The sequence below is a fragment of the Opisthocomus hoazin genome, chromosome 11, assembly GCF_030867145.1.
Source record: "Opisthocomus hoazin isolate bOpiHoa1 chromosome 11, bOpiHoa1.hap1, whole genome shotgun sequence".
Classification (NCBI taxonomy): domain Eukaryota; kingdom Metazoa; phylum Chordata; class Aves; order Opisthocomiformes; family Opisthocomidae; genus Opisthocomus; species Opisthocomus hoazin.
In genome coordinates this window covers 16,208,128-16,232,085 of record NC_134424.1, presented here as the reverse complement: position 1 = coordinate 16,232,085, position 23,958 = coordinate 16,208,128, and the positions used below count along the sequence as shown (strand labels likewise).

At 37.1% G+C, this 23,958-nt stretch overlaps 1 protein-coding gene across 22 annotated transcripts in view; it reads left to right on the top strand.

Annotated features, from left to right (window-relative positions):
• Positions 1-23,958, top strand: part of CACNA1D (calcium voltage-gated channel subunit alpha1 D) — a 195,671-nt gene that overhangs the window by 152,440 nt on the left and 19,273 nt on the right. For 13 of the 22 annotated variants that reach the window (XM_075433149.1, XM_075433151.1, XM_075433161.1 and 10 more), the window contains 10 exons: positions 2,019-2,057; positions 2,476-2,604; positions 3,279-3,344; positions 5,106-5,197; positions 6,527-6,686; positions 7,928-8,055; positions 8,170-8,266; positions 9,879-9,981; positions 11,061-11,162; positions 16,794-16,924. In XM_075433149.1, coding sequence (XP_075289264.1) covers positions 2,019-2,057; positions 2,476-2,604; positions 3,279-3,344; positions 5,106-5,197; positions 6,527-6,686; positions 7,928-8,055; positions 8,170-8,266; positions 9,879-9,981; positions 11,061-11,162; positions 16,794-16,924 — 1,047 coding nt within the window. The remainder of the gene's footprint in view (positions 1-2,018; positions 2,058-2,475; positions 2,605-3,278; positions 3,345-5,105; positions 5,198-6,526; positions 6,687-7,927; positions 8,056-8,169; positions 8,267-9,878; positions 9,982-11,060; positions 11,163-16,793; positions 16,925-23,958) is intronic. The other 9 variants (XM_075433166.1, XM_075433158.1, XM_075433163.1 and 6 more) reach the window with 1 other exon arrangement.

Below are 23,958 nucleotides of genomic sequence, written 5' to 3'. Positions count from 1 at the left end.
ATTTCAGGCTTCATTTGCAGAAGGTGTAATGAATCCATTTTTCTTTGAAAGTTTCAGAGAAAAAGGAATTTTTTTTCTGTACCAAAAAGCCAATAGCAATGTGGGTCTGTGTACAATAGTACAGGTTTGTGGCTGATGTAGGTAGACAGCTTTGCAAGATTGTTTCCATGTTTTGTGATAATTTGGCATTTATGATCTTTGTGATTATTAATTTCTCCTTAATCTCTACTTTGGTTTTATTTCAAATTGTTGAACTATACAGGGAATTTTTAATGCAGCAACTGTCTTTCATTGGCAGCATATTTTTTGTGTGTTCTACATAAGTGCTTTCGAAGCTCAGATGTTATAGCTGATTTTACAAATACTCTGCTTACTGAAGCCTAATGAGGAGATCTGGGTTTTAGTTAATATTAATGCATCAATTTAGTAATAATCCCTTAAACAGTTTTAAAAGTCTTTGTTTCAGAAAATACTGATATCGCGGCAGGGCAGTAATGTATACATACGTATACTGCACGTAGCTGAACGAACAGTTATTTTTACCTGATTTTCCTGTTGTGATACCTTTATATTATATATCTTTTGCAAAAAGGTAATAGAAAAAACAATTAGTTTTTTAATAAATACCGCTTATGATCTGACTTTAACAAAGTACTATCTGTCCTTGGTTTTTTACTAGAGTATGTTTGTGTAATATACTGCCAATATTTTCAGCAGAATCAGCTCCTCTCTCTTCCCTTCCCTTCCTTCTCCCCAAGTTTTATCTTAGGTAATAGCAATTCTTGAGATTTTATTCAGCGAAGCATGGCATTGAGAGTGTGTCTGATGCATCCACAATGTGTTGGAAGCAGCACTGAGGAGGCATCATGAGTCTTGCTGCTAAATGTGACACTAGTAGTTGAAAGATGCCCCTTTAAAAGCAGCATATTTTAGGCAAGAGAGTAAGACCTATCACTTGGATCTAACGTCCAGAATCCTGTTTGTTCTTGTGCTATAAAAGTTTTTAAAGACACTTCCATTCAATTTTGGAAGAAGCTGCTGTGAATCTGTCAGTGCATAAGCAAGCATAGAGAGATGGCCCTTTGAACTTTGCTAGCTGCTTTGCTAAGTATCTGACCATTTGGGATATCAAGACAATTTCTCCAAAGATGGACAGACAGAGACATTGTAAAGAGAGAAGTGAGTTTCTTCTTCACAGGACATAGTTTGGCTCTGTGAACAAGAGGTTGGTGTGTGCCTGTCTCCTCCCTGTAACTCCTGAGGGTTGTACAGATCTGTTCCAAAAGGGTCAATCAAATCCTGCTGCCCTTTCTCCATGCCTGATCCTGTTACGTTGGCTCAGATATACAAGTACTTTGTAGATGGTGAGAGAATACAAATATTGCTTTCTCATTTGCACCTCTATGGAGGGTTAGCCTTCATGTCATTGTGCTGAAAATGTTTGTATATCACTTTGGCAGAGTGAAAATCTCCTTGTTAAGCCCTGCAAAACCCAGTGTTCATCACTGAGTTAACTCAAGTGAATTACTGTGCTCTAAGGGAGCTCCTGATGTGATATAAAACACAGTTACTTGAATATGGTTAGATTCCAGTGATGGAGCAGGTAATCTTCAAAAAGAACACAGTAGACAGGGGACCTGGAAAGGCTGGTTTGACCGCAAAGCTTTGTTCTTGAGTTTTACTTAGACTTACTGCTACAATTTCATACAACCTGTGGAAGTCGCTGGCTAATTTTGCTTGGCTTATGTAGGAGCAGATATTTTATTTTGCATTTACTTTCCATTGAGTCTTTTAAACATGTTTTATAGTAGCAGATTTTAGTATGAGTCAGCCAACATGGAATGCGAAAAGGAAGGTTTTAATAAGGATATGAATGTTTTGTTCAGGAAGTATATTGAGTTGAAAGATGTTCATTTACATTTAGAAATGAAAAATGTCCTTCCTTCTGTTTATGGTTAAGCTGATTTTTTTTAATCTTTTATTTGATTTTAATATTTAATGTTCTTAATTTCTTAAAGCCAAAGCCAACTGAAACAGTCACAACTGATGAGTCTGGGGTAAGATTAGTAAACTGACCCCAGTGGTTTTACCTCTACTTGAGTTTATTCTTTTTACCATGTCTATTTTCCACCAATTTTTTCTGTATTTTTCATAACTGTCTTACTACAAAGCTGTTATGCAGTGGTTTGCGTTCATTGTCAGTGTACTATTGAAGTCTACTACAAACAAACCCAATATGACCCTTGTTAACAAACCAGAAAACTTGGAAATGCATGTGATGTGTGAAGCATTTCTACAGGTCCTGTGTTTTTAGCATGTAATTTTTCCCTTCATGTTGTGCTTATTAAGGTGAAAAGGCCCTCAAGATACATTTTCAAATCTTACCTCTTCCACCTTTGCATTTGATGTTGTTTTTCTGGAAGTGTTGCATGTTCGAGTTTGTATTTGGTTTGACTTCTCCATGATGCTCTTCAGAACTCCGAAGACAGTGCTAGAATCTCCATCACTTTTTTCCGTCTCTTCCGGGTGATGAGGTTGGTGAAGCTGCTTAGCAGAGGAGAAGGAATCAGAACTTTATTGTGGACATTTATTAAGTCATTTCAGGTTAGTGAATTTTATTTAAATTTGCTTTATAATTACAACCATTTATACACCAAATTTTATGAAGCAATACCCTGTAGAGTGCAAATACCATTTATTTTGATATTCATGCTATCAATAATGACATTTAAATATATCTGCATACTAACGCCAAAATAAGCAGTTACTTCAGTTAGTCCAAGAGTCATTCTTTGTCATTTAGTATTAGCTGTTACCATGAGATTTCTGTGATACTTCATGAAAATGTATTTGGTATATCTAAGAAGGCTACGACAAGTTTGATACACACAGGTCTCATACTTCCACACATTTTATCAGATGACTACAAAAGAGGAATTTAATCAATTTATTTGTATAAAACTGATTTCATAAATGTAACAAACAGATATTTGAATTTTTCCTCCTGATAACTCTGATGAATGTGAAGATAATGGAACTCTATAAATGTATAAACTGCTAAAGATGTTTCTTCCCCCTGGATTGCTGGCACAAATAATAGCTTGTGTTCATTGTATGCAGCAGAATATCAAGAGTGAAAGGTAACAGCATTTTAAGCACTTGCATAGGAAGAAAAACCTTGGAAAAGCCTGTGCTCTACAGAGAAATTATTTTTGTAAATGGAAATTGAAATTATGGTGTGAAATTATTAAAAGACAATGCACCTGTCCTGTTTCTAGGCTCTGCCTTATGTCGCTCTTCTGATAGCCATGCTGTTCTTCATCTATGCTGTCATTGGAATGCAGGTAATTAGAGAATTTTTTTTAGCCTCAAACAAAAATGCAGTGTTGCCTTCTCTGAGACTTGTTTACTAAGGTGTGTATTGAAACATTCCTTTGATAGTGGTGCTATATATAAGGCAGAGGTTTCAGAGTAATGTGGCTATGATTTTGGTGGTCAGAAAATCGAACAAGATGCAAGAGAAGAGCTTGGTGTGAGCTTATATTATCTTGGTTTGCTGAAAGGAGCCACTTCTCTTCCACGTACTGTGAAGTTTATTCCTACGCATGAATGTATGAAAGGAATGCATGGGGTTTTTTTTTTTACTACAGACTTGTTTTGGGAATCAGGCATTAAAATTCCTGTTTTTTTTTTTTTAAAGTCTTTCCTATATGAAGAGACTAGAACTAAGAATCTAGCTAAAGATGCAGGGACAACTGAGTCTGTGGTTAATCAAGAGTAGGATATATGTATAAGATGTACAAGCACGGAAAGGATTTTGGTAACTTAAAATGTAAAAATGTGTTATTGGGATGAAGGTGCCACTCCTCACACCAGCCACGGTGCTGTGAGGGCAGAAGAGGTTCTCCAGTCTTAATAACTGGAGATAGCTGGATAGGAGGAACTTGTCAGGAAACTGTTCCTGAAATTCTTACTACTGGACCGGTTCTACTGTGAGGATGGTGTAGCCCTTTGGGTGGGGACTGCACAGATGGCAGGAAAGCAGCCGATTAAGGCACTGAGCATGGAGCTGTGGTCGGGAGTGTGGTTTCAGTTGCATGGTAGTCTCTGTGCCACACATGAGATCTAGTGCTTGCCTAAGGAGGTGCGTGAAGAGCATGGCTGGGTGGCCATCAATGTTTTGGCAGAAGTTCCTGTTAAATTCCAGTCAGGTATCCTGAATTTGGGCTGCAATTCTTCCCCATCCTCCCCCGTATCCCCACCCCCCCCACCCCCCCCCACCCCCCCCCTCGTCATAAGGCCTTAGAATAGCTCTGCATTCTGTAAAGCTTTACAGATGTTTTCATTTGTTCTCAAAGTTGTAAGGTTCTTAAATCAACAGAAAGGGAGGCCCTAATTAAATGGGGTGTATAGAAGAAATATGCTGTGGAGAGTGGTTTTGCTTCCAGATTCTTTCTTCTCATCATTTACCCAAAAGCAACCTAATATCCTTACAATCTAGCAGCATATATACAGAGCACAATGGTGTTAATCTCTCCAAATTAAGTAACAGCCTTCACTGTATTGTAAGAGGATATAAATGTATTATACTGGGGAAGAAAAATGGTCTTGTGGCCAAGGAATTGCAATTTAATTTTGAGGAAGAGAGTTCATTTCCATCTCTGCCCAAGACAGGATGCTCAGACTCTCTGTGCTTTGATTTCCATCTTTGCATCTCTCTTTCTCTATTAGATTTGAGGTTTCCAGGACAGGAATTATTTCTTAGTACAAGTATGTGCAATATATAATGCAGTAGGGCTTTGATGCCAAAAAAAGGGCTCTAGGTGTTAGTTTAAAACAAATAATATTTTCTCACCTGAAATACAGGAATATGTATTAGTATTATAATGGTTTATTGATGCTAAATTAAAATTATTAAGAATTATCTTGTACATGTAATATATTTACTGCATTTACATCATTATCAGGAAAAACTAAAGAGAGTAAAGAAAGTGTATTTGTGGAAGTGTTTTTCATACATTCTGAAGCAAGTTTAGATTGGAAGGCCTACAGCTTCCAACAGTACAGGTCACTAGGATGAAAGTCAAAACTCTGTTTTATTGTAGGTATTTGGAAAAGTGGCCATGAGGGATAACAATCAAATAAACAGAAACAACAATTTTCAGACTTTCCCCCAAGCTGTGCTGCTTCTTTTCAGGTGAGTAAACCTTAACCCTTACTTAATGCATCCCATTTCATTGATCTATGGAAAACATCTGTAGCTCTTGTACCAGGGATTGTTCAAAATGTGCTTCCAAGCAAGAAGCAATTTAGCGTAACAAACACATACTCTCTGTGGCTGTATGCTGAGTGTCCACTGGCACAAGAGGGTTCTAATCAAGTGATACAGACCCAAACTCGTAACAGCTGTCATGAAACATCTTGTTTATAGAGTAATTGTCTTCAGGTAGAGCCCAGTCAGCCCTGACATCACTGTGTTGGGAAAGGTGACAAAGACCGTGCCCTTACTGTATTCTTTGGAAGCATAGCTAGCATGACAGTTTGAAAAAATGAAAGATTGTTGCAAACATAAAGAAATAAACTGTTCTTTAGATTTGCTGAAGAGATGACAAGAAATAGAGGGTGTAACCTGCAGAAGGGAAAAGTCAGATAAGCAACAGGAAAAACTTTCCGATGGCATAGGTAGATAAATCTCCACGTAGGTGGTTTATGGAATCTCTATCACTAGAGAGCTTAAGAAGAGTGTAAACATTTTCCAAGAGTGCTTCACAATATCCTGGAGCAAGGAGAGGGAATGACATGGAACAGGGATAACTCTGAAGGTCTAAAGGGACAATCCTGAGAGCTTTTTTGCCTGTGATTCTGTAACTCCACTGGGCTCCTGTGCATTGTCACTAACCTGGTTGGCAAAACTGGCAGGTCATTCGTTATCTGAGACCAAAGGCATCACCCAATGAGATCTAAGTCACTTTATGCATTTAAAGACTTTTGCCTTTGAAACTAGGTAATGAACACAGGCAAAAAAGTCATAAATATATAGTTGTGTTTTAAATATTTGAAGTCATGGGTGTGTAGAGAGGCATTATCCAACTATGTAAAAAATGCAGTAGCAGAAGTTAGAGACAAGCATTTCTTCAATCATGGTGAGGAAAAGGCAATTCATCTTTTACAAATAGATACTTTCAACTTTTATGAAAGGTTTTCATACACAACACCACTTTCATATACAGCAGCTCCACTGCATTTAACTTGTAAATCACAGTTTGGGATTCAAATTTTTATATGCAAGCCTTTATGGTGCATTAGTCTACCTTATAAAACGTGTCTGCAATGTCAGATCTATGCCTGTCACTTCTGAAACTTGCTCTATATTTTTTTGATTAGTTCCTGCTCTGAAAAGTATGTGATCTGTCTTCACATTTGTGCTTGTACAGCTCCAAGCATTTTGTGCGAACTTAACAAACTGATACATCTTTAATCCATTTTTATCAAATAATGCTTATTTTATCTTTGTGACCTTATAAAGGTGTGCAACTGGAGAAGCCTGGCAGGAAATCATGCTGGCATGTTTACCTGGAAAACGCTGTGATCCAGAATCTGATTATAATCCAGGGGAAGAATACACATGTGGAAGCAATTTTGCCATAATTTATTTTATCAGTTTTTACATGCTTTGTGCATTTTTGGTGAGTCTAGCTTATGCTTATTAACAGAAATGAGCTGTGGTGTTTTGACTTTCTTCTGAACTAAAAGAGTAGTGAGTTCAGAGAACAATTGAAAATCCCGTATCTACAATATTTTTGCAAGATTATGTTTTTCCATACACAGCCCTAAATCCTGTATGTTTTACTGATTTTTACGGTGAGGGGGGTGAAACACTGGCACAGGTTGCCCAGAGGAGTGGTAGATACCCCATCCCTAGAACCATTCAAGGTCAGGTTCGACGGGGCTCTGAGCAACACGGTCTATCTGAAGATGTCCCTGCTCATTGCAGGGGGTTGGACCAGATGACCTTTAAAGGTCCATTCCAACCCAAACCATTCCGAGTCTGAATTCCCATGTGCAAGATGTTCTCCTGACTACCCATATGCAGGAGTGGTTGGTTGCACGATTGAAAGCTAAGTTAACAGTCTTTTTATCAGCTATTATTTCATGCATTTCTCAATAGTATAATTAAATATTCATTGATAATAAAGCTGCAATTCCTTTGGCGTACTGGTAATGCTATTTATATTAGTTAAACGTAGCAGAATTTGGATTCGTGTCTCTACAAGTGTGCTCCAACTGTGGCACATGAGATGTGAATGATAACCTTTCTCCCTAATCCATTTGCTCTAAAATAATCTTTGAAATATGTTTTTCCTCACTGCAGGTGTCTGGTCAAAGCTGATTGATTTGTTCTGTTCACAGTACTGTTCTCTTTGCAAAAGGAGAGTGGTCGAACAGAATTCTGTGAGCTAATGTAAAGATACACGTTCTGCTGTTCTATGTCATCTTCTGTGTTAACAAAACATATGCAGAAGTCTTATAGTCATGACACTGAATCCTATTAATACAAAAGCTCCTTCCTGAGATCTACACTGTGTCAAATACATGTATTGGATCCATTCTTTAATCTGATGTAGTGGGATCTGGGGATTCAAGGAAGAGAAACAAAACCATGTTGCAGCCTATGTCAAAGACTAGTACTCTAAGATAGAATCATGCTCTTGTCATGTCATTACTTGATAAAGTTCCAGTTATTCAGTTAAATGGGTAGCAAGTATTTTCAGTGTTATTTGATGATATTTGCCAAAAATCGTAACTTATGAGATCAGTTTATTTGTTTGAATTCTTAACCTGCTACCTTAAAAAACAATTTTATTTACTGAGTATTTTTTTAAATTTCAAAATAATTAAGGCAGATTGTTCTTAATTGCTTTTTTAGATTATAAACTTATTTGTGGCTGTCATTATGGATAATTTTGATTATTTGACACGTGACTGGTCTATTCTGGGTCCCCATCATTTGGATGAGTTCAAAAGGATATGGTCAGAATATGACCCTGAAGCAAAGTAAGTTAGATCATTTCTCTGATAAGATTTAACTGGTAGAACCAATAACAGCAGAGCATAGTATATTTTTTTGGAATGGATGTATGTTGGGTAACTGGTATGTGTTGGTTCTAGGGGAAGGATAAAACATCTTGATGTGGTTACATTACTGAGACGCATTCAGCCACCACTTGGTTTTGGCAAATTATGCCCTCACAGAGTGGCCTGCAAGGTAGGTTTTACCCTATTTTCTTTCTAGGTTTCTCTCACAGTTCATTCATTCATCCCTTCAGTTCTCCCCTATATGTGTCACCTATGCACAATAATCCTGTCTGTTCACAAGGTCTCCACTCTCTAGTTTACCCAGTTTTTTTTGCAGGCTTAATTTAAAACAGCAAAATTAGTGTCGTTTCTTTCAGTATACTAATCTGAGTAGTTACCACCAATTTAAAATTCTTCACAGAGCATCAAAATGAAGGAAGTCAGTCTGTAAATCTATCATTAGTCTGTTATAGTCACATATATGAACTACCTCATCCCAGCATTTCTGTGTCACATATAAGACTACTGCAGCCCAGTGACATTTCTGATTTCTCTTCAGTCCCAGGGAGAAGAGGGTGGTAGTTTAATTGACAATTAACTTTTGATACGGTACGTTTACAGTTGCATTCATGAGAAGTCTGCTGCACATGAAACTCAGAAATGAGATTGAAGTGTGGGGGCTGCAAGATGAAAAACCAAGCTGAAGTGAATAATGGTGTGCAATACAATATGTAGCAGTGAGTGAGAAGACTGAAAATTAAAGGGAATTTAAAATTAGGTAGACTTTTCCAGGCACAATGTGTAATTTAGATGAGGATTAATGGCTTTTTCAAATAAAAGTTGAAAAGCACAAAATAAAAAAAAAAAACAAAGGAGATGAATAATTATTACATTATTTGAGGACTTCAGAACTATGGATATTGTGGCTTTAGCAATGTCAATAGGAGTAAGAGCAAACCTTTTAATTAAAGGAGTATTACAACAGCACTGTCATTTGGATTTGTTTTGTATCTGTTTTATAAATAGGTAAGTTGATGTATAAAACACTGGGTTGAAATGGAATGCCACAAGGCATACTTAAAGCAAACCTATATGTATCTGTTAAGATAAATTATCCAATTGAATGATGATTTTAGACTGGAATAGAAGAAAATCCAAATCAGACATTAGGAAAAGATTTTGATAGTTTAAATAGAGTTCTTCTGACAGACAGGGTCACAGCGATACAGCTCTGAAAGATGAACACTCAGGCAGAGATGGGCTGATCAAAAGAGGAGAGCCCCTTTCACACTAATTCAGTGTAGGTAGTGTAAGAGATGCACAGCATCACTTGAGAATTACCTGAGAACTGAATCAGTTGATACAAGCTAGTGGTGCTGTGGTTCTTCATGGAGCATGAGGCTGGAGGAACCCATGGGAAACCTGGAACATGATTGCAACTGGAGTGCATGCTCTTAAATAACTGCATTTGTCATTAATACTTGCATAGTGTGACTTGCAGTCATAGCCCAGGACTGGGCTTCAGTGTTTGCAAATTAACTCAGTAAATGACTCATGAAAACTACTGGACCATTTTAGTTTTTGTATAAGCATGCATGTGATTGATATAAGAAAACAGCAATATTGGGTGATTACTATAGCATCTAGGATGGAAAACTCAACCTTTTTGAAGACTTCTATAATTTTTATGCCTCTCAGTGCATATTATTCTTTGAATACATCAGCTTTTCAGAAGTGAACATTACAGGAGGTTTTTTCAAACAAACCGGCATCAAAATTTGTTTTCCTTTCCTCATTTACAGAGATTAGTAGCCATGAATATGCCACTAAACAGTGATGGAACCGTCATGTTCAACGCTACTTTGTTTGCTTTGGTTAGGACTGCTCTAAAGATAAAAACAGAAGGTAAGGTTCGTAGCTGTAAAGCCTTTACTGCACTTGTGAGAAGGTACAGTGAGGAAAAGCTACAATTTACTTTATTCATTCTGTTGAACCTGAGTAAGGCTGCCTTAGTCTCATTAGATTTGGATCACAGTTTGTATTCACTGCTGCTAGGAATGATTTGCGAGAAAATGAAAGGGAAGGGATAGTGAGGCCAGAGCCCAAGAAATCGCAGAAATTATTATATGCTTTTATCTGGTCAGATAAAAACATGTAGCAGTGGCATAACAGGAGTTCTGCTGCAAGGAATGAATGAGTTCCCCCTTCTGTCCAACCAAGATGCTCCTTCCTCACTACTCTTAACTTGCTGCCTTGGATCCCATGTTGGTGCAACTGATGCTTTTGTATACTTGAAAGCAACATGCCCAGTTTTGACTGGGTTGAATGGATTTCTGTCATTTGCATCAAAGAGGAAAAAGTTTTAAAAAACAGTGGTATGTTTCAAAGAATTTTCATTCTATTTTCATACATTTTTTCATAATTTTGCCATCTTTTACTACTTTCTATTCTGTGTCTTCTGCTATTCTGAGCAGAATTTGAGTTCCACTGTCAATAACAAACTGATTAGATTAAGCCCCTCAGGCTTCTCTGGTGATCACTGCAAGAGATGAAAAACTGCTCAGTAGTCAGTTGCTTGAACTTTCAAGCCTGTACAACTGAGTAATTCCTATGATTAAACAAATAAAGGCTCATCTTTGGATCAAGAAAGAAGTGGCTCATAAAGAGCAAGTCCTCACTTTCCATGCAGTTTAAGCAGAAGTTATTAAGCAGTGAGAGTAGAGTCAAGATCTATAAATTACGGTTGACCTCCGTGGTACTCCAGAGACTGATCTGAAAGCCCCAGGAGCTCACTGCCTTACATCCTTTCTTCTCTTTAGTCGCTGGAGTATTGTTGTCTGCTACTTCATGTAGCTTAGGCTTCCTGTGAAGGACCCCTATTACAGTCTTTATTTGTATACAGCTAATTAATATCCAAAGGATCATTCATTGCAGCTGGTTGAAACATAATTGCCATCCTCCATTTTTGTATTTCATTGCCACAGGTAACCTGGAGCAAGCAAATGAAGAACTTAGAGCAGTTATAAAGAAAATATGGAAGAAAACGAGCATGAAATTACTTGACCAAGTTGTCCCTCCAGCTGGCGGTCAGTCTATAAACTTTGCAATATGCTGTTCTCTGTGCATTTTGGTCTTTCTAGATTGTTAGGAACCAAAGAAATAAAATTACTAAAATTTGCAATTATAATGTCACTAAAAGACAACAAACAATAATAACAGAATAAATACAGAGAAAATTATATCCTGTTACACTAGATAATACGTATAGGACTGATAAGTACAACCTCCTTAGATCAAAAAGAAGGAGAGGAAAATGTTATGGTTATTTTCTTGCTTGAAAAAAATACCTTATAAGACCTAAATCTAGTTTTGATTTCAAATCATTCAGCAAAATAAACTAAACTTAGTTTTATTTCAATGCATTGAGCAAAATAACATGTTTTGTTCTAATTGAGCTTGACAATGTACACTGTATTATAGCTTATATCCTTGTGTATGTTGAATACTTCTGGGAGAAAACTAAAAATAATTTAATTGCCAGCTTAACAATATATTTTTGCTGAATCAGTAAAGCAAGAGGCTAAACTATCTCAGTTACACTAGTTTAAATCAGAGCAGTTCCATAGTCAACAGATAATGGAAGTGGTTCAGATTTGTGCGAGTATGACTGAGATATAAATATGGCCCATGTGAGGAGGTATCTAAATTCTAATGACACCAATACGTTTCCAAGAACTACAAGGCACGTATATTAGTTGTTCCTACGTGCTGTAAAATGACATATCAAATACTTGTTAAATCTCTCTTTTTAAATATATATATTCTGATATATATATTTAGCCTTTTTCAGTATATATATTTTCCTTAATATGCTGTAGCATAGGTTTAGGTGACTGGTTTTTACTTGCTTTTTCAAGTTTTAAAGGTGCAGGATCTGTTGCACTGTCACCCACACCCAGGATACATTTCTCTAGACATCCAATACACAGATCCATTGTAATCATCTGGTATTTCTTGTAGTTTATTGTGCTTTTATAGTGTTACGGCAGCTTTCAAGACTGATCAGACTCAGGTTTGGAAGCAGACTCAAGATCCCAGGCCCGATGGTGGTGGAGGCTGATCCCTTTCTGAAGGTGACCCCCTCTCCGTCTCTGGGGGAGGAAGAGCATGCTGGCTGCACTGCTGTTCAGCATGACCCAAGAAGCAGCATTAGCTTTCTGGCTGAAGGGAGCCACTTGCTATTGGTGTGGTGGCTGCCAGGTAGTAGTGGGGTTGAAGGCAAAAATCTAGCAAATTTGACTATCCAAAGGGGAACTGATACTGCACATTTAAAACAACTTTTTGTGTTCTACTCTGTTGTTTTTAGCCTTACACCTAAGTGCTTGCATGGCATAGATGAATTGCTTTGTTGTTATTGTAACTATGTGCTTGAGCTTTTTCTGCAGCCTCTGTTCCTTTCAACTATGAGTCTTTCCGAATATTCTGAAGCAATTCTGTTTTAGGGTGGTGGCATGGAATTAGTGTTGCCTCTTGCCAACTTTATTCCCCTACATTTTTTTATTGAAAGAGATGCATGCTTCAGAATAGAGAGCTGTGCCTGCCTAAATCAGTCTGACAAAGAACCTGTAAAGATTACATTCCTAGAACTAATCTTACATAGTAACCCACTGTTAACTTCAGCTTCATTTCATTGCGGAATATAAGCTGTACATTTGTTTTCAGCTATACTAAAATTCATTGCTAATATTTATTCTGCAAATGTAGCTCTTCAGTGTAGCTAGAAGGCTGAAAACCTGGATTGCTGCTCAATTGATAGGAAGTAGTATGGCTTCTACACTCAGTATAAATAAGAACATGTTGGAAAGTCATTAAGATTTACGAATTTTTTATTTCAGTTTGGTTTGTTTCTCTGCGGACCTTCTTGTAACTTACCTGAAAACTGAAAATATTGTAATCTATGCAGAAAAAAGAGGAATACAGCTATTTTACATTCCTATTCCATAGGAGTGTAAAATAGCTTAGTATACATCAGAAACTAGTTTCTACTGATGTTTAATATACATAGAAAATTGTATATGGCGGTAACACCAATGGCAGCTGATAATAGCAGTCTGCTAGGGGACAGAAGATTCTCTTCAATATACATCAACGAAGCATCCAAATTCAATATGTTAAAATCACTTGCATTTAAACTAGACTGCTCAATACTTATTAATAATGTTTTTCTCCAGTATTACTTTTGCTGATATTACTGAAGGCTAGATCCTTTGTGTGCTCGTGACCATGTCTCCAGAACACAAACAGAACTATTTATTGGTAGAGTAGAATAAAAATAATCAGTGTAGCATTTTTTTCCTGAATTATAAATAGATACACTAGAAGTGAACAGTTAGTTAATTATTGGTACTGGTTAAATAACTCATTTCTATAATTAATTACACTGTTAATAGTTAACAACACATTTTCGGTACAGAAAAATGAATGAGTTAAAATTCTTAGGAGACCAGAAAGCAAGGGAAATACATAAAACTCACTAAAGATTTGCCTGTATTCTCTAAACTCCCCAGTCTTTACCTGCAAGCCCATTTAATCCTGCCTAATATTTTTTGCCCTCTTCCAAAACTTCCTGCTGAAATGATTCCTTTTGCTGTCACTGATTGTAATTACAGATTTGTCTATTCTGTGGTCAGTTATGCTTAGCTGCCTCCCTATACCTGTCCATATCTGGCTATATGTGTGTTAGTCAAAAAACCAAGTCAAGGATGGCCCCCCTTGGCCAGGCTTCAGTTCTTGTGTGCACGTGTCTGCAGTACTACTGACTGTGCCTGTGAAGCACATGTGCATCTTGTTTGTACGTACAGGCCTTGGCATGCACAGTGCAGCAAACTGGTAATGCATTCATGCATTTGCTCATAAAAAGTTCGTGCGTGTCCAGACTGATCAATAAGAGCCTGTCATTTCTGCACCCTGAGACTTCGCAGGGGTTGTCGTCTCAGGTACAGTCAGTAGTCGTGCAATGTCGTAGCCTGACTGGAGACATGCTGTCAGTGCAACCCATAACAGTATGTGTTATATCAAGTCTGTCCCTTCTATGTGCGTGTTCTTTCTAGGAGCCATTTGCTATATGACTTCCTTAAAAGTTCTGTTCTAATACTTGAAACAAAATAGTATAAAGGATGGGGAAAGGCTTATATGGGAAGTTTGACCAAGGCTACATTGCAGATTAATGGATTCAGCTAAACTAAGGAAGGCAAGTTTAGATTAGATGCTTTGTAAGAGATTTCTTCCTAATACCAAACACCATTAGTCTCCTGAGGAGCTTCCAAGGGAGATTACAGATGAACATCAATGCAAATGTTCACAAAAAGTTTAGAGTTATGGAGTCAATTAAAAAGCTTTTTACTGCTGAGACTGAATCTGTAGACTGGTGAGCGTTTCTTGTGAGCTGTGGAGTCCCTGCTATTTCCTAGTGGGAACTGGGGACTTGGGCCTTTGAAGAGATGTCAGTACTGGCAGAGCAGGCTCTTTAATGTGCTAAGATATTTCCTGCAACAGACTGGTCTCCCAACCAAGATACTTTAAAGCAATTACTATAATTATTTTAGCTTTGATACATTCAAAGACAAATAAAATGCTGGAAGAATACATCCCTAGTGCATTTTTACTGAAGTTAAAGCCTGTCATACTTTCTCCCATGCATACTGCCCATTTCAGACATTGTAATGAGAGGAGCTTATTTCAAATGATAGAGGATTCATTTTGAGACAAGTTTTGTCACAGAGGTAAAATGAGTTCAAACAGTATTGTACATGGATTGGATTTCCCCATCCTTTTTATTGATGTGAGAACAAGTCACAAAAAGAAGAAAGTTAATTAAATTCAAATTAGCAGAAGCTGTCATATTACAGGTAAAAGTACTATTGGAAATACTATCATTAGTGAGATACATTGGGATGTATTATTATTGATAAAAAGAAGACACAAGGAGACTATTTTAATCAAATGTTATTGTATGACATTACGGTATATGACAATTGATTAGAGTAATTGCTTGACAGTCAATTAGAGAAAAAGCTTGCTTAACAGAATGTGTTCGTATGTAAACAAACAAAGTAAAAACACACACAGAACAAAACAAAAAAACCAAACTCTAGTCTATCCTAAAGCTCCATTACAGAGTTAAAATATGGACAAAACAAATGACATAAAACTAAAAAATATCCACACATGCCTACGAAGGTGTGTTAAAATCTGTCTGGGCATGTTAGATTTTATGTGTTTAGTCAAGTCACAACTGCACAGAATAACCCAGATCCTGAGATGGGTTAAGCACCTGTCTGTCCCAGCAAGGGCAACTGGAATGATGGGAACTTGCTGCCTGTCTGGATGTGGGCCCTAATGGTGGAGAGAACTTTGATGCCTAAAACACACCAGCCCTCCTTTATGTATGGCAGTAGCCAACTAGCAACCATGGTGCAAACAGCTATGTCATGATACAGAAAAAAATTGAGAAATTAGGCAACACAGCTGAAAGGGAAATTGCGAACTTCATGCCAGATAGCTCTAGGAGGAAAAAAGTCTGTGAAAACTAAAGCAATGTTTTTCAGTCGAAAACTATTCCTAGTTTTCTGGCAAGCATTACTCATAAAGAGATTGAACTTGCACAGCTGAATGAGTGAATGGGACTCATAAAATAGGCACGTGCATTCTTAAAATGCTATGAACGAGGTGATTTTGATACCCTTATAAGGCACCTGCCTTTGAACTTTGAAACTTGGATTATGTTCACAACAGTGACTCTGTAAAAATGCGAGGTTTTACTGCACTTGCTATTTGCATATCTTTAGAATTGCACTAAATTAACCAATGGAAGTTCTTTTCATTTTTGTCAGCATTGCAGAGCTGATACCATACAATAATGTGGGAAAGCGCCATGTTGTTTCATATTTACTGTCATCATCATCACCCATCTAGAAGGTGCCTAAGGACCACATCTTCAGTTACAGAAGAGCCTCATAGAAAATATGTGAAAACGTAACTCCTGTGGGATTTCCTCAGAATCTAGAATCATCTTACTGGGTGACAATAAGATAGCGAAGATACAGCCCAACATAAGCACCTGGGACACAAATAAAATTAAAACTGGAAGATGCTCAGTTATTACAGCAAGGGCATGACACCAGTAAAAAATTGTGCCCACCAAAGCAGGCTGTAAAGATGCCCAAGTCCTTATGCAATTAGACCAACCTGATATTGATACACTGACTAAACAAATTTGGTTCAGCAGTGAAAAAAGAATAGATGTTGCAAGCAGGATTTTTTTTTATAGAGTCACTCTTATGAACCTAAGTTTATATATAGTAGCTTTTATTTTAATCCATTTATTCCAAGAGACTGAAGCCAGTCTTTCAGCTTCTATGCATACACAAACATGTTTATGGTTTTATTAGAAACTTACACGAACTTACTTAGAAGTACATGAGACTTGGTAAAGTATTGTATTTTCTTCTTTATTAAGGATGAGTTAACTTGACTGACTGAGCCTAAACTGCTTGCTAAAACATTGCTTTTCAGCTAGTTACAGGTTCCGTTGTTGTATGCTGAGAGCATAGTACCTATTGCACCCATCACATTTTTCCCCCCAGATCAGATATGAGTGTACAGGCTATTGATAAATGTGCTGACTTGGGAGAGATCTGTCTGGTCTGTTCGTTTAGATGATGAGGTAACCGTGGGGAAGTTCTATGCCACCTTCCTGATACAGGACTACTTTAGGAAATTCAAGAAACGCAAAGAACAAGGACTGGTGGGGAAATATCCTGCGAAGAATACCACGATTGCGCTGCAGGTGATTTTGTTTTTACATTTTTAACTAACCCTTTTGTGAGCTTACTTGAAATAGCAGGTAGATGAATGTTGATGGTTGTGCAGTGCTGCAAGGATTTTATTTAGCTGGGACATTTTTGGCCCTTATTCATCAGAAAAATAAAATGTAATCCTGCTGTTCTGTCTATAATAAGGTAAGTGCAAAAAGTTTTTCTCTGTGGATTACTCGAACAGTGGCAACGATTATAAAATTTCTTGTCAAGTCTAATTGATACATCATAATCTAAAGCTGCTGATGCCAAATCAGATAAATGAAGTTCTGAGTGAGCACTTCCGTTCTTTGTTTTGCTTTAACTGTTTAATTTCTTGCCTTCCTACAATGCTGTAAGCTAGTTCTGGGTAAACTTCTTAATACGCATTACCTTATAGCAAAGAGGTTTTTATTTGGTATAATTTTTCTTAATTCTCTTTGTTTTGTTTTTTCTTCATTTCCACTTATGATTACTAGTGAAATACCTTCCTATCAGTATTTTTTTATATTTGCAAATTTTGAACTTCACAATTATCAGTTTCTTTCGTAGGAAGTAATATTAGCATATTACATTAGTGTCACATGCTTCTGTCTGTCTCTTAAAACAAGCTATCAAATGGAAACCAGAACAATAGGTTTGGCCACCTGTCTCTCATGGGGCCTGCAGCAAGCAGTCCATAGCGTATATGAGATCTAAAGAGTACATTCTGAAAGCTTCTGTCTGGTGACACCCTTTGTATTTTGAACTTTGAAACAGGCAAATGGAAGGCTGCCCTCAAATAATTCCAGACATCGTACACTGCACCATTTTTACTGGATTGAGACTTTCTGAATTTCAGTTAATGCTGAGTAGTTTCCTGCAAACTATAAAGATATTTAGTGCTTCTGATAGCTTTTTATTCTGATGCCAAAATTTAGGAATATGTTGTGAATATCCCTTTCTAAAAGGGGAGAAATGTGTTAACCCGATTCAGATACTGTTTTCTTTGTTAAAAATCCTGCTGGTTTGTACTTTGATCTTGCAGAGTGATCTTTGTTGTCTTTAGTGGGTAATTTGTTTCATTCCTGTTGCCTAAGAATGTCTGTGCTGGCAGCTCTGACACACATTCTATTCCAAATCGCCATAAGCATAAGAGATGCAACAGGCAGAGAAAGATTCGTCACAATTCTTGCTGTTGCTGTTCGAGCACATGGCTTGCCAGGACAGTATGAACTATGTTTGCATATCATGAGAGAAGAGAAAATTATGGGGAATGGAAGAGATAAAAAGACTGGAAACAGTTGAGAGGGAAGTGAAAGACATCAGATTTTTAAGAAGGACTTTGCAGACTTCATTGCAGAAGCATTTGAGCATAAGGAGCTCAAGGTTAGTTTTAAGCCACAGTATTATGGTTTTCCACTTGTGTTTTTACAGTTTCACACATAACAATGTAGAAACAAACACCGAGTTTCCAAATGTGACTGTACTCTGTTGTTTGTTATCAGATCCCATTCAATAACAAAGATGGAGTGTAAGATAAAACTGGAACAAATTACCTCTCCCTCTGTCTTTAGACAGATGTTTTTCAATTCAAAACAGCTAAAAAAATGACCATGAATCTCTGCTAGGAATCTACAAAAGCTTATGGGATTTGAGGCATGGTGCTTATTTTTTTTCTGATTAGAATGGTGCTCATGTGGTAATAAAATGAGCGAGGCTGGTAGATGGGAAGGTCATTTCTTTCTTTCTCCCCGTTTTCCTGTGTTCTACTTCAGTCTTTCTAACAAATCAGTAGTAACTCAACTTGATTTACCAAACAAAAGTGGAAATGCCATTTCAAAGAAACCTGAAACCTATGGTTGGGAAAATGCCCAGTCTTACAGGTTTTCAGTCCAGCATATAAAAAAATAATATAGTTCAATACTGGAAGCTACAGCAAGTCAAATTCAACATCAGAATGCCGTGTTTGTTAGAATAATCAATTATATGAGGATACAGCTTTAAAACAGACCCGGATATCTTTTGAAAAGAGATGCTCTACTTCAGCAAGGAATTGATTTCTTCTGATCAGCGCCCCTGAGAACAGTCCTGTGGGATGTAATGTAGGGAAGTTAGTATAAATGATCACAGAGGATCCTTTTGGCCTTAGAATGTATAAAAATCTGATGTATCTCCATTTTCAGCCTCTTCATTCCAGACTTGCTTTGTCCAAAGCTTAAATGCTTATAAAACCTCAAAGTTTTCAAAAATCTATATTCTTAAAAACATTTTTGGCAACCAAATTTACACGTATACCATCAAACTTGTTTTTCAACTACAGAAATTTTGTTGAGTGATCTGTGAAAGGCTTGTAACTGTGAAGATATTACTTCAGTTCTTGGAGAGTTCATAGTAGCTATTTTTCCATTTATTCTCTCAAATACTCTAAGTAAACTAGTGTTTGCAGGTCTCTGGTAAATAACATACTAAGAAAAGCAGAAACATGCAGTATCCCTCTCATCCATTTTTTTATGGAAATTGTGATGCCTGTTGTGTCAGTATACACCACATTTCCATTGTAAACACTGAAGGAACTTCATATAGCAATTACGGCGGATTTATATCTTTATTACTCAGTTCATCCAGATGAATTTACTGCTTATTTATATACCTCTGTGTAAACTAATCATACAAATTGTACATACAGAATTGCAGCACCTGACTTTGCTTACAATGATATGGGTGGAACAGATTGTAAACAAAAAGAGAGAGTACCCAATTAGTGAGCCTTCTCTACTCTCTGGAGGGGAAGAATACCCTCAGCTGCACCTGAGTTCCTGACACTGGAATCTGCCAGTAAATATGGGGCCTTTATTTTTATTCTTGGCTGTATTTACCTTACCTTTTTGTTGTTCTGAGAACTTCCTGTAACCAGGGCAGGCATGTTACTTCAGCAGCAGCTTTTCTTTAGTTCCTCTAAACTAGTTAAGATTTCACAGTCTCTAGTAGTCATGAGAATACACTGCAAACACCTTCTGCTTTCTGAACTGGTGGACAAGATGAAAGCAGCAGAAGCTGGGCTAAGCCTGTCTTTAGTTTTGTGAGCTTTGTCATTCGGAACCTTCCTATACTAGGAAAGCTCACTTTTAATTACTTAAAGCTTTAAATGAGATGAAGAAAATACTTTTATCAGACTACAGTAAGAAAAGGCTTTCCAGCCATCCTGTTCTTCTATTTGTAAAGAACAAGACCAACAGTATTTTCACATTCTCTCAACATCTCACCCTATTGCAGACCAGTTGTAATGTTGCAAAATGCTTAAGCAAACCAGCAGACAAAAAGCAATGTCATCTGTTCCAGTTTAAGTCAGAACCAATATGAGCAATAAATGCTCTTGTGCTTTTGCTGCCATCTGTAATTTTCTCTTGGAGTAGTTCAAATTACCTGCAGAATTAGTTAGTTAAGAACATGCTTCCTAAGGATCTCATAAACCCTGCAGTTGCTGGATTATCTAGCCTGGCCTTACTTACCTCCTCTCTTCTGCAAGAAAGGGAGAAAACAGCGTTTTCAAGCTTTACAATCCATTCCTAACCATCAAGTGAAGCAAGAGGTGAGTTACAGTTCTATAATCCTGCTGAGACCTATAGTTGACCGTGTCACACTCTTCCTGGCTTCAGGGAGTAAACACCCACTGTGAGAGAGAAGGTATCTCTGCTCCTTGTGACAAAACTCATCCTGTGTTTCAATTCTGAAGAGAAGTGTTGAGGCAAGAAATTAACAGATGTTGCCATCTTCCCTGTTTCATGAGAATGTAATGGAGTTTTTTAAATTGAGATCACTCCTCTTTGCCTTCCTTTATTCCTCATGTTCTCAGTGGTATTTTTGGGGGGCTTGGGGTGTTTTTTTTATTTTTATTTTTTTTACAATAGTTTTGTTTACTATTTTTGAAGATACTGAAGGGAAAACCATGTAACTGTCAAATGGCTGAAGGCACTGCTTCTTCCAAGACTGTTGTGCCTACCTTTGTTTTTTTAACTAGTCCTTTAGTTATATTCTAGGATATGAAGTTAGATGCTTTGTTTTTAGCTATAGCTAAAACTGTTTAAAACATTTGCTTCTCATGCTGCTGTTTCAGATGGAATGACTTATGTTAACGTAGGCAGAAAAATGATGTGCAATAGTTTATGAACTTTGACATTCAAGATAAAAAGTTTTGTAGAACTGCAAACAAAAATCTTCACAATATTACAACTAGAATTCAAGGTCATAAGAATTAATGTTTTCAGCAACAAAAGCACTTTTAAAAAGTCTAGTATAAAAGACAAGGAGTCATCTGCACCATCTTTAGTTAATTGATGAGAACTGCATAACACAGGACAAAAATCTATGAAGTCAGGAAAGTCCAGTGAGGTTTTCTGGTGGCCTACATTAGTCATGTTAATAAGTCCTGTTTCAACAAGTGTGGGAATAAATCTTCCCTTGGAAGCCACATTATTTAGCTGAAGATTCAATCTGTGGACTCAGGAAGGCAGTCTGAGTGAGGAGCGTGTGTAAAAATACTGTTCTGAGAAGATGATATCTTTAGAGAGACACCAAAAGATTTAATTTCAAGGTTAAGTAAAAAGATTTTTTTTGTTAGATCAAGAACTTTTGGCAGTAGATGTTGTATCTAAAATCAATGGCACCTAATTCTACTCTTCTCCCAAATGTCTTTTCTATCATTTGCAATTCACTAGATAAAAGTATTCTATGTGTGCAGTTATATTGCCATCAAAATATTTTTCCAGCACTTTACAGACAAATTACTACAGCAAAATTTACTTTATCAAGCCTGTTATCCCAATTGAACCTGTTATTGTTCTGTAATTGTCAATAACATACGCCTAAATTTCAGAAACTTTTATCACCCTTTGGCTTTTGAACAATGTAAGGAATGTACTTTTTCCTTACTTTTAAAGAATATTCTGTTATGGATAGTCACATAGTTACTGAAAAGCAGTGTTGAGTTAGAGGAGGTTTAATGGCTTAGGAAATAATTAAAGGGGTTCTTAAGCTTTCTGAATTGACTGTTTTACTTAATCCTGCTTTCTTACATACACACTTCTTGCATCCCAATTACTTCTAGTTAAGATTACAATTCTAACACTCTCAAATTTAAGATAATGTTTGAAAAATTAGAACTAGTGAAAAAAAGTTTTATATTGCTTTAGGTTGTTCCTTTACTATATTACTCTATAAAATAAAACAAAACAAAATCATAACTTGTAGTATGCATCAACTACTAGCCCTGGTGGTATTTAGGTACCTGACATCAGTGATAAAGATGTGCGCAAACAGGGAATCACACTAAGGCTCTTGGCTGCTGCTTCTCTGATGTCAAAGATGTCAAGAGGTGCAAAATACCAAGAAAATACAGTAAGAAAATAAGTTTGTTTTCCCCCTCCAGCGTTCTGAAAGTTACCTAGGTAATAGGGTGCTACCCTGCCTTTCTGCCAACAAAATCAAAGCAGTTCTTTAAAGGAGTTGCACTTGATTCCGCTTTCACTTTGAAATGAGCTGCACTTTTCATGCGGTGCTGTTAAAATGGGTGTCTCTGTACTTTTGAAACTGTCAAGTAAGAAAATGTTATACTTGATCTTGATCCATGACAAGTATTTAACAAGATATAGGAAAACTAACAGAGCTTTAAAAACACCTGTTGTAAAGATTTTTTTTTTTTTCCTTCCCCATTTCTCTTTAGCCTACTTGAATTTCTCTCTTTTCAGGGTAGTGATACTTGGTCCTTCATTTGATAAAACATTTCTTAGAAATGCCTTTTTCACTATGCAGGTAGCTCTTTTGCGGTGTAATGGTAGTGTAACAAGCTAAACTAGAGAAAGAAAAGGAAAACTTATAGTGGTGGGTGGGCAGACATTTGCTTCTGCAAGAGATTTTATTCAACCATGTCCAGCATTTGATCAGACCCTTCCAGGCACTGTAGTGTGAGGAATGGCTGTGTCTGCCTCTCAGGGGACAGTGCAGAAGCTGTAAAATCAGCAGCTTCTGAATTAACACTAGAAATACAGAATGCTTTTTTCGTCATTAAGACTTTAGGAGTTTTGACACATAAAACCGTGAAAATCTCATCCTTTGGTCTTATGCAACCAAATAAAATTCAGGCAACACTCATGTACTATGTTGGGAGAATGTCACTGGCAGCCCCCTCACAATGTGGGGCCAGAACCTCGACCCAACTGGAGTAAAGAAAGCAGCAGCTTCTGATACTGGGTTTGAGAAATGTTTAGTAGGGAGAAGAAAAAATAAAAGTTTAGACTGAGTCAGCAGATTAGAATGGAGCTCCCTGCAAAACTAGATTTGCTTTGTGAATGCCAGAGCATGCAGCAGGCAGGAATTCCCCTTCTTGCTCCGCAATAATTGCATTTAGGGTGATTTTTACTGTGTGTGGCTTGGTTCTTCCTCAAGGATGCAGCATTTGCTGTTAGCCTAACACAGGCGGCTGTTTGGGTACATGCAATCAGGGAAGAGGAAGCACTCTAGAAAGTGAAGTGGGTCCCAGGAGATTATCTGCTCAGGCTATTCAGTAAAGTCTTTTTGCCATGAAGTTTCAAATTCCTCCGCACTCAAAGAAGGACACTTCAAATTATAACCAACAGCAGTTTGTCTAAACTTGCATAACATCACCAAAGACATCTTCAGAAATGAAATATCAATATTCCTTGGAATTACAACAGTCAGTCTTCTGCAGACCTGGGGGTTTCACTCCTTGCAAAGGGAAGAAGTGGTTCTGAAATGATAGGTGATCAGTTCACATTAGCGATCTACTATCAATTTTTTGGTGTTATATACACTCCTAGGACATGAGAAAAACATGTTCCTTATGGCTCACAGTGCATTTCTTATGCTGATACTTAAGCAGTGAGAACAAATAGATTTTCTGGGTAAGATCAGAACAAAATTATATTTGTAGCAGTAGTTTAGAAAATGTCTGTTTGTAGTGATGGAAATTTGTATTGAGCCAAACAGTCACATTGCTAGTAAAATAAATGTTAAGTGAAGCATGAACAGG